We start from the raw sequence: 16,590 nt of genomic DNA on the forward strand, positions 1-16,590 counted from the left end.
AGATGTTCGTTCTTCTTCTTCTCCTCTAATTTTAGCATACATAACATTACGACTTACCTATTATTCATGGTTAATTTTTATTTTCATAATTCTTTTGCGTTTTATTGAGCATTTTACTGAATTACTGCTTTTTAATCATCCTGCGTCACTTCGACCATGCCCCCAGGACAACCCAACAGACCTTCTCATTATTTCACACTGCAGATTAGCTCCGAATATTTGGAACTCCTACGCTCCCATGATATTTAAGGTCGTGTCTGTCACGGCTATCTTTTCTGTTGACGTAAAAGAGTTGTTGTCTGGGGAACGAGGCCATGGTGGAGCACAGAATAATTTGTCAAGCGGTGAATTTAGATAATATACGAATTATTTGTGGACATTTTATCAGCCCTGTCACAACACGGATATAACTTAATATTATATTATAAGTGCACTGAATATTATGAGAGTTATTGTATATTATTATTAACCAATGATTCAGTTTACCAAAAACTTGGTTAGAACAAATAATTAATTTAACCGCTAATCCATTGTTGAAGGTCTGTCGATGACTCTATGGCACTATGGCAACAACTATCTACATGTAATGTGAGCACGATACAGGAGCTTTATGGTCACAGTCCAATCAGTATTTTGGTTAGTTTTTTTGATGATTAACTTAATTAATTTAATTAAGTTTTTAAATGCTGAACTTAATACCCTTACTCTTGGATTACTTATTAGGCACTTATTTTGGGCCTCTCTAAGCTAAATGTACGCAACAGTGTATAATATTATTAACCACTTGCCATCATTTATAATGTAATAACATAATGCATAGTAATATGATCCATTTAATACCTACATTTTATTACACGAATATACTAATTCAACTACAGAGAATTTAATGAATTTAACTTAAGTTTTAATGTGTATTATTATTATTCAGGTAAGACACAACTTAGCAGAACACATAGAAGTACGACCATGGAGCCAGTACAATGTGGAGGATCCGTCTCACCAGAGGGACATTCAGCAGGAGTTTGCTGTTAGTTTCGCTTTCACTTTCACTTTTGGCTATATTTTCATTCTTTAAGCTTTGTCTGAGCTGGAAATAGAGTCTTTTTCATCTCATTTCACGTTATTGAATTTTCTTAGTATACAGTTTCCTTATGTCAGTAGATAATTTAATGAAGAGCCACTATTTTTCAGCATTTCATGATGATGTTAAAGTTTAAGATAAGTGAGTTGCGGAACAGTGGGGATATGGAACGAATTATAGACACCTCCCAAAGACTAGAGGAACAGTACAACATTCTAAACAACAACTTCTCTACAAACCCCAGCGAGTTTATCAAGAAAATGCAGCACCTGCTTTCTGAGGTATAATATAGCCACGACAAATAGGTCCTAGGTAACTTAAGTAATATATTATATAGAGTTCACTGAATATAAGACCCTCTCAACTTCTCAATTTGATTAGTAATATGTAGTATTCCTACTGATTGTCAAGCTGAGGATCCTGGCAATGTAACACCATTGTAACACCATTGTAACACCGTTGTAACACCATTGTAAATACCACACCATACAGGAAGCGAAGATACTCCGTGCAGCAGACACCCCAGAAATGGAAGTGAAACCCACTATAGGTGACACGTGGATGGGGGATTTGCAGGGCTCCCTCTTCTCCCTCTCCTTTAAGCACGTCAAGGAGCTGAAAGCAAGGATAGACGAGCAGATCAACACGCTGGATGAGAGGGCTGATCTAAAGAGGCTGAGTCAGGAGGAGATGCACAGGAAAACAGCAAGCTTCCAAGCTCGCATGTCTGAGATGAATGCTGCTCAGCGGGAAAGTGTTAGTAACTAAGTAACTAAGTAACTTGGCAACTATACCCTCAAGTATTTACCACGTGTTACTCTGGTTAGAAAAGCACCTGTTTTCCGAGCGAAAATAAATACTTGAAATCAGTCTTCTTTGTAAGTTTGAAAGTAGCAGTTCCATTTGGGAAGTTGAAGTAGTCAAACCTCGATTTAATGAAATTATTTTGGTTACTGAACTCTCGTTACTAGCCGTGCTAAATCGTTGTTGACCCCTCGTTGTTACAATAGTGGTTTCAATATATATTTGGTATTAATCCCCCCCCCCCCCCCCTCAGTTTCATCAGAACAGAGAGAGATGCATGAGAACACTCCAAGGAATGCACTCTCAGATTAACGAAGTAGTTACTCGACTACTCTCTCTATTTGATGATATAACAAGAAAGCTCAAAGAGGCCCACGACTATATTCTCAAGGTACCTTACTTCCCAAAAATTTGATCGACGAAAAATTTTCCCGCCTAAATTTTTATTGATCAAATTTGTTGAGCCCAAAGTTTTCACAAGAAAACCAAGTTTTCACAAGACAACCAAGTCAAGTCATCATTAACATTAAGGATCATTAAAATATTTGGGAACTAAGGACATGGTACTGTAATATGGAATCGGTAAAATATTAATTATTGTAATAATAAGTTATATATTATAATAAATTATAATAATAAGTTATATATTATGGTTCACAAATTTGTGGGTACTAAGGTACTGTGGAACGGAATCGAAAAAATATTAATTGCGGTTTCGTAAAATATTCATTATCTTTCGTCATTCATTAAGGTCCTCGGATATGAGGCTGGAGGCACACCTCAGGAAATAGATGACTAAACTGCCATTTTCCTCAGGAAATAGATGACTGGAAGGAAGAACAAAGAAGGGGGATGATCAGTGGAAAGCAGCCACCCTCCCTTGACTACATCGAGAGGGACGCTTGCGTGCTCGCTGATGCTCTCACGGGGTGCGCCAGCTACTACGCTCGCTTGTAAGTAATAATAATAAATGACAATATACTAAATCGGTAAAATATAGTTAGTAGTATTTATATTTATAACGCTACTACCTTAACTAATATACAGTAGTTATAAAAGTGTTTATATATGGTTACTGTAGTTCATCTCTTTATCACCAGAATGGAAAACAATAACTGAATTATAGCACTCGCCAATAACCAGCGAACCGTTTCAGTATCATTTTAATTCATAGTTTTGTAGCTGCCGGTTAATATAGTTCACATTCTCTCCAGGCGAGATCATCTGGACGACATGGCGGAGAACAGATCCCTAATCTTGCAGTTCCACGGTGTGATACTCAACTTTATCAGAGCCCTCATGTTCAAGTGCTTCATCATAGAGAAACAGCCTCCACAGGTATGCATTTCTCGTATGTAAGTCACATGTAAGTCACATGTAAGTCACATGGTCCACGGAAATTATTCTTAATTCACGAGCTTACAAAATGTGAAGAATCTTCCCAAATTTCATGAAGATTTCCTCTAGTGATAGTTGATCTCTATTATACCCTTCTATAAATATGTTGTCTGATACGGGTATAGGACGCAGCGGCGGAAGTCACTGCGGCGGTTGACGGTACAGCGGAGGACGGTACAGCGGAGGACGGTACGGCGGTAGTTTCCAAAAAGGTTGGACGGTGCGGCGGATCACATGACACCCACTTTACTTTGGACAGTACGGCGGTACTACTACTACTAGAAACTGTACCTATAAGATAGACCTAGCACTGCTAATATAACAAAATCGATTAGCTATAAAAAGTTCTATTTTCCTCTTTGTTACTTCGAAATTAAATTAAATTAAATTAAAATTAAATTAGATAAAGTTTAACATATACAATATACATTGTGATTACTAAGAGCAGTTCTTCCACTTTCTGGTTCGTATCAGATCGCGTCCGGTCTGCACAACGGTGGTTAAGCGAGTGCACGATGAGCTTGTTACGGTGAGATCTCATATCACTGCGCCGAGATGCAATGGGTAATAACAAGGGCATGAGAACACGTCACGATCGCATCCAGGAATCTGATCAACCGTAGCCAAGAAGAGAGGTTGCTCAGTGAAACGTAGATAATGATAGAGGCAAACGCCAAACAGTATATAAAGCGGATCAAAGTTGAGGAGATTATCTCATTAGCACCACCATTTCCACTCTCCAGTACTGCAACACTACAACTTGAGTACAACAGCTACAACGATGTTCGATGAAGATACGGTGAAGGTGGTCAGAGGGAGAACTGCTAAGAGTCAGAACCTTCTACACCGATGTTTCCGCTACTCCAAAGATGGAAAGCCGACTCTGGATGGACGACAGGCTTGGAGGTGCGTGAAGAAGAACGACAGATGCAAGGGACGACTCTACACCCTCAACGGATCCCTGGTGTCAGTCACCCAGCCTCACAACCACAGTGCCGACATAGCTGACTGCGAAGTCCGAGAAACCCTCTCCCAAGTCCACGATCTGGCTGCGACTACGATTACTCAGAACCACAGAATCTACTGCTCCGTTACTGGCTCGCTGTCCCAGACTGCTCGCTTCCTCCTCCCCAGTGAACAAGCGGTGAAGAAGCAAGCTTAGAGAGCCCGCCGGAAGGAGAACCCTGTCCCTAGAGCTCCGACGAACCTGGCAGACCTAGAACTGGAGGAGGACGACTGCATGTCTCTGGCTGACCTATGCTCCAGTTTGATAACAAAGACGACGAGCGACGAGTTATCATCTTTGGGACGGAGAAGAACCTGCGAGCCCTGGACGCCTTCTTCAGTATCCTGGCCAAGATGCCACCGACCTCCTCGCCTACTTCCAGACGACATGGATCCAGGGACTCACCAGAGAAAAACGACAAGGACAGGAGGATTCACCGCATCGTGCAGAACTACCACTCTTATGAAGATGATGTCTTGACTTACCTGGATCTGCTCAGAAGTGTTATGTGAACTATTGATTGCTGTAACTTCTTGATAATGATTTGTGGGATTTAGATATTATTGCTATTGAGTGTGTCAAGTTATATTAACTTTTTGATTTTCAACAACTCAATATTCTCGATTTACATTGTCTGCAAAGCCCTGAATAAAAAAATGAACAACTAAACTAACAAGAATTATACAAAATGATAAAGAGAAAAGAAAAAATAAAACTTATAATGCGAATCTAGAACAAAACTTAGAAAACAAGTTGAATGTGTAAGTTCTGTCTTAGGTACAGTTTCTAGTAATAGTAGTACCGCCGTACTGTCCAAAGTAAAGTGGGTGTCATGTGATCCGCCGTACCGTCCAACCTTTTTGGAAACTACCGCCGTACCGTCCTCCGCTGTACCGTCCTCCGCTGTACCGTCCACCGCCGCAGTGACTTCCGCCGCAGTGACCGGTTCCCGTCTGATACATCTATTACAAAAAAAATTGTTCCACCTCTAAAAGCTGTCGAACATGTAATCATCTTTAAAAGAAACAAATATTGCTCACCTCCCCACCAGAATCCACATTTATTGACCGTTGCAATCTAAACAGGTAATGAAGCGGGATACAAGGTTCTCGGCCGGCGTCAGAGTTATTGCCGGTGAACGCTGGGGATTTGCCATCAAACAACCATCGGTAAGACCCTCACGCTAGTTTTTATCCCTGTATGCAAATCAATTAGCAAATTTAATCAATGATAGAAGTTTAAATTTTATAAAAAGCTTCGTCAGCTTAATTTGTTGTAGGACTAAATCAAGATAACACCCTGCAGGTGAAAGTGAATCTAGTAAATGCTGAGCAAGCTCAAGCTATTCTGAACCACAACAATAGTGATGTACGAGACGTTCAGGTGTGCGGAGAGGTCCTCAACGGTGATAAGGTAACACTTTCTCTTTCACTTTCAATACAACGGTGATAAGGTAACACTTTCTCTTTCACTTTCAATACAACGGTCGCGGTGATAAGGTAACACTTTCTCTTTCACTTTCAATACAGGAAAGATAGGGTAACATTCCTCTAAAGATATCACTTTTGTAATACAGACCCGGTGTGCTAAACTGTGTTTGGTGATTGTCGTAGTTAAACTAAACTGCGAATCAAATATTTCTCTGCCTAATGTTATAGCAGACTTTTTTTAAAGGGGGCCATTTGTAAGTTATAAAAGTTTTGTGCTGCTGACTAATCTGGGGGTTTATATTTGTATCCTGAAATTGTACTTCAGGTGATGGACTACTCTACATCGACAAAGACAGTACAGTTCCAGTTCAAGAACCTTGTCCTGAAGAAGTTGAACCGAGCAGCGGACAGACGGGCTGCTGAACTTGTGACCGAGGAGAAGTTTGGTGTTTATTTCCAGTGCTCGGTACGTTCAATACTAATAGTCAGTGTTCATATTTTTCCTTTGTTTTGCATTTTAAACTGTTTGATGGTGAAATTGTTGGTGATATGAAAACCACCTTTGTTGTTTGCAGGTAGACCTACCTTATAAGAGAGCTACTCACCTCACCCCCACTCCAACATCGGAGACTCCCGCATGGTGCTTCCAGCCGTCTCTCTCCCCGTCACAGTGACCGTCCATGGCAGTCAGTCCTCCGCAGCAGAGGCCACCATATTCTGGGACAACAGTTTCGCTCCAAGGAACAGAGAGTCTTTCGTTCATCCCGGTGCACACCCGTGGGGCGAACTTAAGGTTTGAAATTTGAGGGTCTGGTAGGCTAAACTGGATTAACCCCTCCTTGATACTACTCTCTAGAATTTAAAGATTTACTGAGATGATCATATTATAGTCTCCTTATAGTTATTATCAATTGTCTTATATTTGATTCAATAAGACCTGAAGTAGACCAAAAATGCAATTGTCGGTGAAAACTTATTTTCCCTCTTCGTTGGAAAGTTGTAGACTCTAATCTCCTATTTTAAAGAACGCAATTAAGTTTGGGATTTCCAAAGCGACCAGATACAATTTGTTGATGAAATTATGATCAGAATTAGTGAGAGATGTCCCAGTTGTCCTTATTGCCAGTATAGTGGCATTTCGCAGATCAACAATTGTTGTGAAGTATAGTGGCAGTTCACAGACCCCGCTAGTATTCTTTCTATTTTAATATTCTTCTTCTGGAAGTATCTTATCTTCCGCCACAAATAAGCTGATTTTAGGTTATCAAATCTGTTATTTTTCAGGCCCGGATAAGTGACTGTTTCATGAAAAACACCGACCGTTATCTGAACGAAGATGCACTGCGGTATTTAGGGATGAAAGTGTTAAATCTTGACTCACCAGATGATTTGGACAACAAGCCAGGTCAGTCCCTCCACCTAAACCTGCTGCTAAATATCGGTAAACTCGCACAACTTCCTAAACCTGCTGCTAAATATCAGTAAACTCGCACAACTTTCATAATCTATTTTTACATTTGATCTTTTGCATAATTGTCTTTTAAATATTTGTATTTTTTGTTGCGGTTTTTATAATTATCAATGATATGCTGCAATTAGACAACGAACGAATTTTATTATTATCGCAGTTCATAAAGTTTTCATTGCGGCTTATAAACTTTCCATTGCGGTTTATATAACAATCACATTTGTTCGGAAAATGGATGGCATTAAGTTGCGAACTAGCCAAAAGTGCGGGATAAGTAAATCTAATGAGTGAGATTTGCAACATCTGGGTCACGTGACTGAAGCAAACCAATCACTGAGTCACACCTCGAGGTTCCTATAATGTCGCGGGACACTTGATGACTTGAGGGCTACTGGATGGCCAGGGGTCACCTGAGAACCAATATTTTTAACAAGTTTTGTGATTCCGGAGAAGTCAAAGTTACAATTTCCCGGTTTTCGGTAGAAAAGAGCTGCAAAATTAATTTATGATTATATTAAAGACGTTTTAGAATTGGAAGATCTGTTAGGTCTGGCAGACTTATCACTTAACTGGATTAACATAACACGTCCTTGATACAACTCTATATAATTTGAAGTGTTAGTTCCCGCACTGTATAACGACAGAGCTATATTACGACAACACTATAATACAAACTTTAATCTCCCAAATGTTCATATAATAATCCGTTATTTCCAGTTTCGTGGCAGGCTTTCTCCAAAGATACTCTGAAGAGACCCGACCGGACGTTCACTTTCTGGGAGTGGTTATACAGCTGCATCGACCTCATCAAGAAACACTTTCTGCCCATGTGGAAGGATAATCTCATCGAGGTTTAATTTTACTTTTTATTTTATGAATGTTCTATAAAGTATGAAATGTCTACTGCTTTTTATTGGGGATGATTGAGGCGACTAAAACTAATTGAAGAATAGCTTTTATTTCAAGGTTCTAGTATAAAGTGTGCTGAATAATCTTCTGAAGAGCGATGATGCTCCTCCGGACAATTTTTCACAGTTTAACAAAATATTTAATCTGAATTTAACTTTCACCCGATATTGTTCTTTTGACTGTTATGGTTCATGTTTTCAGGGATTTATATCGAAAGCAAGAACAGAAGCATTACTGAAGTCAGCTGAACCGAACACATTTTTACTCAGATTCCCAGACTCAAAACAGGGTTCGTATCTGTCTTGTCTTGTCACGTGTCTTGTCACATGTCTTGTCACGTGTCTTATCACGTGTCGTGTCTTATCACGTGTCTTGTCACTTGTCTTGTCTTGTCACGTGTCTTATCACGTGTCTTGTCACGTGTCTTATCACGTGTCTTATCACGTGTCTTGTCACGTGTCTTGTCACATGTCTTGTCACATGTCTTGTCACGTGTCTTATCACGTGTCTTGTCACGTGTCTTGTCTTGTCTTGTCACTTGTCTTGTCTTATTACGTGTCTTATCACGTGTCTTGTCACGTGTCTTATCACGTGTCTTGTCACGTGTCTTGTCACGTGTCTTGTCACGTGTCTTGTCTTGTCACGTGTCTTGTCTTGTCTTGTCACGTGTCTTATCACATGTCTTGTCACATGTCTTGTCACATGTCTTGTCACGTGTCTTATCACGTGTCGTGTCTTATCACGTGTCTTGTCACTTGTCTTGTCTTATCACGTGTCTTATCACGTGTCTTGTCACGTGTCTTGTCACGTGTCTTGTCACGTGTCTTGTCACGTGTCTTGTCACGTGACGATGTTTATTTCGGGTAATATTTGCTGTATTTTTGACCCGCAGTTCGCTGAATCTGCCGTTCATTTTATATCAAAGTCAAACATTTTATTGGATTGTGTAACAATCGCTTTTCAGGAATGATATCGATATCCTTAAAACAACCTGACTCAAGCGTCAAGCACATCATCTACTCCGCTGCAGAATTAAAAAAGCACGGTCTAGCTCGTAAGTCTCTCCTAAATATAAACTTCTGACTATTTTGGGTTAGTTGTTGGGATCTCGGCAAGATCTGAGCGCTTATTGTCTAGACTAGTGAGACTTTTAGGGTATCTAAATTGGGTGATTTTGTTTGAATTGGTCACTGCTGTTAACAGATAGATTAATCTGCTCGATAGATTAATCTTGTTGCGATCTATTTTTAATCGCGATTCCATGACACATAAACCCAAATTATTCAGATTGAATTTGAAGGCATTAAGATGAATTATTCAACGTTGATATAACAATTTATTTCCATTTCAGAGAGAATTCTTGATCCCGATGTTTTACAGTTTTTGTATCCCCGCCATCCAAAAGAGGTGGGTTGTTTTGATTTTTAATTCTTTAATTTACTTTGTAAGCAATATTGTAGATAGTAAAAGTAACTCAGTGAGGATTTTAGATCTACCATCTTTGTCGAAATTAGCTTTTTGGTGGGTATCATGATAAAGACCACACAAAATGTTCACGAAACATCGGTACGTGAACACTGAACTGTGAACACCCTGTATATCAAGAACTATTCACTATCCGTCTCCATGTACTATCTTGCTAACTCAGATCAAGTAGCCATCTAATTATCTTATCAGTTTAACTAAAGTAATTAACTTACTTAGCAGACTGATTAAACTAACAAATCAACTTTTGTTTAACTTGGGCATAACGCGAACCAAATAAATTCATTACACTAACTAAACAAACTAAACTAAGTGTTAACTTTTAACTATCAAACTAAACTGACTAACTAAACAAACTAAACTAAGTGCTAACTTTTAACTATCAAACTAAACTGACTAACTAAACAAACTAGACAAGGTGTTAACTTTTAACTACAGAACTAAATTGAATACATAAACAAACTTAATAACTTCTCTCTTCGTGCAGATGAAGTTTAAGAAGTACTACAAGGCTGTTAAGGAGGAAGTGCCGGGCTACGAGAAAGATCTGATCAAAGCCCACATCCCGCTCGAACAGTTCGGTTCCAACCCATCCACACCCAGTCCTATTCAACATTCTATACATTCCAACGATTTTTCCGAGGAGTTCCTCATGGAAACGATCGATTATGAAAATTTCCAAAACATGAACCATCAGTATAACAACGAGCAATATATTAGCAATACACGTCAATGATATTTAATTTAACAACAAGTAGAATTGCCATAATAATATGCTTTTACTACTGCCAGACGAATTCATTATTTCATGTCGGTTAAATAAAACTCCCTGAAATTTCAGAGTCGATATTATGAAACTCGACACTTTATTCACTGAACCGGAGTCTGGAAATGAAAATGATTTGATGGAAATCATCTCTTATTTGTAAGCTATATCATTAGATTATAAGCATACTTCAGAAGCACTACTCACATTAAATTGTGTTATGTTTTTTGCGCCAAAATAAAATTTGGATTATCACAGCTATGTGTCCACCTTCTTGGACAAGATATTCATATTTAATGAAAACGAGTTATATAAATACGCGAAAAAATTTTTAAATAGATCTTATCAAAATAAATTGAAACATAACTTTTTGATCCCGATGATTTGCCACAATTACTTTTCGAGCAGTTTACTTATATCATTGTCCATGGATGAACATGTTTGTAGCGTATCTGAAGTATGTCATGAAACACAATGGCTTGATTTGTCTGCATGGTTAGCGGCATAATAACCTATATAATAATTTGTGAAGATTTGTGTGTGTGTGTATGTTCTTGCTGGGCGCTTTCAAACATGCCCGGAATTGGGTTTTTGTTGTTTTCAAGCAGCCAAGATTGGCATGCCAGCTTAAAGATATGGATCGCTTTACCTGATTTTGAGTTCGCCACACAGCATGCACGGCCATTCTTGTTAAAAGTTCTTATTTAAATTCTTATTTAGTTGCTTTTACTTATGCTGTCTACGCACTCAAGGCATGTTAAGTGTCTGTGTAAAATAATGGGGTATTTATTTTTGAGAGAGCGCTATATTTTGTACTGAAATTGCGTGTTTTATAACTTAAAAGCCAGGGAACCTTGTTGCATCCACCCTTTTTAAGATTTAATGGCTGAGGGACTGTGATGTTGAGAATTGGGAACCAACCACGTGACCAACCACGTGACCCTTATTGTAGAACCACGTGACCCTTATTGTAAAACCACGTGACCCTTATTGTAGAACAGCTGGGTTATCTGGCAAGGCTTGATGAATTAGATGCATGGTAGTTAGATAAAAAATAAGTTGTATTTATTGGTTGGTTCCCTGGCAACCGGGCCAGTCTTATTCGCTAATGCTATTGAAATTCAAATATCTCTGCACAGTTTCCCTCCACTATTTCATGCGACTTTTCATAAACTTTTGCAGCGGGCGTCGTCCTTGGAATGGCCAAAATTTCAGCTGCTGAAACTCTGAAAAATTCTTAGAAACTTTTCCACAGCTTTCCTTTCCCGTGAATAAGCAGAGCATCTATTCTGAAACACACCTGATCTGACGCTGACGGACTTTCCCCCCTCTGAACCACTCCATGTTTTCAGTGATTCCTATTGAAGAGGGCTGGAACATCAAACGTTGTTGCCACGTGATGCCCATATAAGGAGTGCTACTTGTTGCTCGATCTATTTGTCAGACCTGACTTAGGAATCTAGGATGGCCCCACACCTTTCCTCTCTCCTGACTGTGACTGTAGGGCGACTTGATTTGAAGTGAGAGTTAATTGTGTGAGTGAACTTGGATATTAGTGGGTAGGTGAGCTTGTTTTGACACGTGTTTTTTTTTGGCCGATCGTTTTCATTTGTTACAAAGAAGGCTCACCTCCCTACTTATATCCAAGTCTATATATTTGGTTAATTTTTGGGCGACGATCCATGATTTAATGACACGTGACATAATGACAGAGTTCAGACCCTGAAACAGTATTGAACAGCACTGTCACGTGTCTAAGCAAGTTGAGATATATAGATCGCCTCCCCACTATGAACCAAGTGTACACGGTACTCTCAAACTACAGGTGTCCACCATTTTAATACGCTGGATACGTCCACTTCTTAATGTTTTAGTCTGAATAATGACTTGAAGACCTTGTTAGCACACGCAGGTTTTTTCAATATCTGCTTTTTTTCAATTCTACTTTCAAATGTCAGTAAATTTCACAGTTTGAATTAATGCTTTTTCGCGACCAAGTTTGTATTCTTATTCGGGCAATGTTTTAACTTAATGGTGTGTCGAAATTGGTCAAAAACAACCATGCGATTTTAAATACTTGCATTTGAATACAAGCTATGAATCTAATGTTGATCACCCTTATGAGTCTGAATTGTTCTGATGAAATAAATTTTCAATTTACTTCTCTGTCACAAACTTTAAATAATCCCAATTAAATACAAAATATGTCTGGCATAGTAGCACAGAAACCCAAATCAGTATCACAACCATATGAACTCGAACAATAAAAACAGCTATAACTATTATAAATATTAACCATAACTATGGCTTCTATTCTCTCGGGAGTCGGGTCAGAACAAATATCAGCCACACGGATGGATGTCTTTGTACTTGGTTTGGTCACAAAATGGCCGGCCAGTCATGGTGAGTAGGCTTGACAGAGGAATGTTGATCGCGCATGTTATTCTAATAATATTGTGTCTGGACTCTGGAGAACCTAGTGCCATGCTGTGTGTGGCATGTGCTTGTTATCAAACCCCCAATTACCGTGTATTTATCGCACTTCTAATCTGATTAACAACCTTGTAATTGATAATGATGTTAATAGCACTGTATGGTCTGTTCTGAGCTGTTTGTAATATTTTGTAGCAAACTCATGTTCTTTAGCGCATTTCCAATGCCCACGTGTGGTAGTCCGGAACACAATTCACAAAAAGTATAAAATTTATATAAATTGTACTACTGTAATCTGATAAGGTGAGGACGAAAGTACTGTTACTTCCTATTGAATATTCTTTATTCATCGGATTCGAATTTGGGGTAAAAACTGACTGATACTACTAGTTAAATATAAAACCATCATTATATTGGTTTAATTATAATATTAACTCGATAAAAAATATTCTCCAGTGATTTGTTATATAGACATTAGACGTACTATGTGTGGATAATTATAATTACATCAGTAATAGTGCCTGTGTCCTGTAGTCTTACTGATGCAAACTAAATTATCGGGGCACAATATGGAGTAATGTGGGTCGGCTTTTTATCTATATTGTTCTGCCTAAAGATTAGTTCTGGAGGGGGTTTATTTAAAACATAAAAGTGATTCGAAAAGTTTTCAAAATGCATGTGTAAATCGTCTTCAGCTGAAGATTAATATCCTCGACTCGGCTGTTTTTAGACAAAAGTGCTTAAAGACCACTCAAAAATCCGAGGTTTGTAGACACTTTTGACCAATTTCGCTTAAAGTTCAGGGTCCCAAAAAGAGGTTTCTGTGTTCTGGGGGCTGATGATTGTCAGAAAACGGCAGAACTAGTATGTAATATCGATCATTGTTTGCACTTTTAACGAGGAATTATTTGATCGCAAAATGTTCGCACTATTTATATAAAAGTATATGATAAGGCTATCATATTCATATGCTTGTTTTATTTGTAGGAGGTATTTTAGTTTTGAAGCAAATATTTGGCTCTACTAACGGTTACTTCCCAAAAGTATCCACTTCTTTTGTTATTGTTAAACACTGTCTAAAAAAGTAATGCAAATGAATAAAACATAAAATCAAAGGTGAAATGGTTTATTTTTAAGAAGTTTTATTGACTGAACAGTGTTATTTAATGTTATGATATATTCAGTGACGATGTGATTTGGTGAGGTATAGTATAGTAACTAGACTGCTAATTTTCATGATTGTTACCTAAAAATAGACTATATAACAACTCTTCATTATTGTCACCACAGTACAATTGTGTCTGTATTTGTTAAACTTAATTCTACTCAGTAAACTTTGGTGGAATTGCAATGTCGAAGCATAAATTGACAGACAATTATACAAAGTCTTGTCCATTGTTAATGGACTAACCCGGAACTCGCTACTTCGAAGAAATTTAGACGAGAAACATCCGCGTCAATTTTCAATACAAAGTCCAACTCACAACCAATTTTATTGTTAATATAATTATTTGACCATTGTTAATGATCTGGCCCGGCGCGCGCTACTTCGTAGCACTTGCCATCGGGCCATTTCGAGAAGAAAGCGGCGCGCGCTACTTCGAAGAAATTTAGACGAGTAACATCCGTCAATATAATTATATAATGAGTTCAGAGCTCTCAGGCTGGAAGGGCCATGAGTCATGGCATGACCACACTCCAAGTACACATGTTTTCGCCCCGCTCAAAATTTTGAGACTCCTATTTTAGTACTAGTAGTGTTCATCGCATCATTCATTGGCTTGATAATTGGTTCAGCAGAACGGTCTTATCTATGAATAAGCAGGAGGTGCACGATAAAATTAAACTTTCTCGGATTTTCAAAATTTGTAGAATTAGAATTAGAATTAGAATTGTATAACCAATATCTTTGGTTCCTGGAATAGGATTGATTTGATACATGTTTCGTATCCCAATATCAGAGATAATATTTTCCGCCTTCGGCGGCGCGCGCTTCGCGCGCGAAAAGCGGCATGCAACGTATGTCAAGGATTAATTCACGATTTGATTCACGATGTCAATCCTTCGCATCTCGTCGATCTGTGGTTGCGAGAAGCATTATTGGATGCGCGCGCGACCCAGTAGTGCATCGCGCTACAAGAATAGGATTATTATAAAAATTCGGGGAGACCTTCCGCGATTAAAGTTTAAAAATTTTTGGAAAAACTTGGTGGATATTGGAGTTGAAATAGTAATGAAAATGGGGCAACAGGTGTTGCTTTGACTTTGAGCTGTAACATAATGATGATTGGTATATGCTCAAACTATGTAGTTATCTTACTATATATAAAGCGAGACGATATATATGGTTCCGTGCCATTTTACTGACACCACGGCATCAACTTTAACGCGAATTTCCGCAAAAACCGTAAAAGATATACAACTGAAACTTTTTTGACTGGGCCAAATGCTTTAATGGCCTTCAATTCAGCATGAAAAAATAAAAAATTGGCCAAGGAATAGGAGTTTTAGAGCCCAAGATTTGGACCCCCAAGTGGTGTCAAAAACGCGAATTAAATAGGTAATAATTATTTTAGTCTCTTGAGTCTTGACACCATTTTAGGGTTATACGGGTTCCTGCTAGTATCTATAATAGTTGTTAATAAAGGATGATGATTAATCACTCTACACTCGACTGTCATGTCACGTGACTTTTTCAACCTATTCTCTAGCTGGCTCTGAACAACTATTCAAAACCCTAACCCTCTAAATCTAATCTGATCCCAACCCAATCCCTAACAAAATCAAAAGCATTAATTGCTGAAACCCTAGCCCGAACGAAAAATTTTATACCAACTTCCTTATACGGTCATAATCATATCACGTGATCAAAACATTTTTTGCCAATATCTTGCCAGGGAAGCATTTTATCATTTAACCCTATATAACTATGTCATGTCATGTGGTTGTAGCGCGATGCACTACTGGGTCGCGCGCGCATCAAATAATGCTTCTCTCGGTAGATCGGCGAGATGCACCACTGTGCCTCACCGAGCTGCGAAGGATTGACATCGTGAATCAAGTCATGTGGATTATGTGTTGTGGGGTGATTCGGAATCAGCGTCCGAAAATACATCGATTAAGGTTGGTTTCAACTGCAACTATAGGGGCCCTTTTAGAAATATCTCGGAGATCGAGTATGTAAGATGATTTAGGCTTAGCACGCTCGGTTAATATTAACGGGTGATGCTCGTAAAATAGTTGTTCCATATATTATATTATTATAGGACCGTCGACGAGTACAACTCGGCGCGCGTCCTACTCCTGGTAGGCTATAAACCTAAAAGGTTAATAATTCAAACCTTAGTTTTATTTTGGAAGATTAAATAATTTGATATTAAAAAGACTATTACATATTATTTAAGCAAAAAACACGCATGTAATATGTATATGGTTGCCAAGGAGTGTCATTTAAAAAATATGTTATTTTTAAATTACACTCCTTGGTTGACGTTGTATCACGTGGTGACCCCCACGGTCGCTTCACTATAGTGTCTTGTAGCGTCTTCGACGCTACAGGGGGAGCCGCGCACTTCGTGCGCGGCGGGTCATACAACGTATGACAAGGTTGATGGATGTTACTCGTTTTATAAATTTATTCGAATAAGCGCGCGCCGCTTTCTTCTCGAAATGTTATGGCCCGATGTCATGGGCAAGTGCTACGAAGTGGCGCGCGCCGGGTCAAACGCCTTGCCCACCGTACATGTTGATGTATTAAAAATAATTGTCCTGAAAAATACGCGTATTTTTTTCAAAATATTTAACAAGACT

At 38.6% G+C, this 16,590-nt stretch overlaps 2 protein-coding genes across 2 annotated transcripts in view; both read left to right on the forward strand.

Annotated features, from left to right (window-relative positions):
* The window catches only part of LOC134816708 (serine/threonine-protein kinase Tao-like), a 585,630-nt gene that overhangs the window by 279,648 nt on the left and 289,392 nt on the right, over nt 1-16,590 (forward strand). The window lies entirely within an intron of this gene.
* On the forward strand, nt 529-12,462 carry LOC134816258 (signal transducer and activator of transcription 5A-like). The gene is made up of 19 exons (XM_063825017.1): nt 529-636; nt 929-1,027; nt 1,192-1,362; nt 1,574-1,837; nt 2,139-2,276; nt 2,702-2,838; nt 3,100-3,223; nt 5,375-5,458; nt 5,595-5,702; nt 6,045-6,185; nt 6,295-6,512; nt 7,004-7,124; nt 7,905-8,038; nt 8,298-8,385; nt 9,061-9,150; nt 9,448-9,503; nt 10,069-10,157; nt 10,423-10,506; nt 11,700-12,462. The coding sequence occupies exons 1-11, from the start codon at nt 556-558 to the stop codon at nt 6,391-6,393; spliced, it is 1,446 nt and encodes a 481-aa protein (XP_063681087.1). The 5' UTR covers nt 529-555; the 3' UTR covers nt 6,394-6,512; nt 7,004-7,124; nt 7,905-8,038; nt 8,298-8,385; nt 9,061-9,150; nt 9,448-9,503; nt 10,069-10,157; nt 10,423-10,506; nt 11,700-12,462.

The sequence above is a fragment of the Bolinopsis microptera genome, chromosome 6 (assembly GCF_026151205.1).
Source record: "Bolinopsis microptera isolate Bmic1 chromosome 6, MBARI_Bmic_1.0, whole genome shotgun sequence".
Taxonomy (NCBI): Eukaryota; Metazoa; Ctenophora; class Tentaculata; order Lobata; family Bolinopsidae; genus Bolinopsis; species Bolinopsis microptera.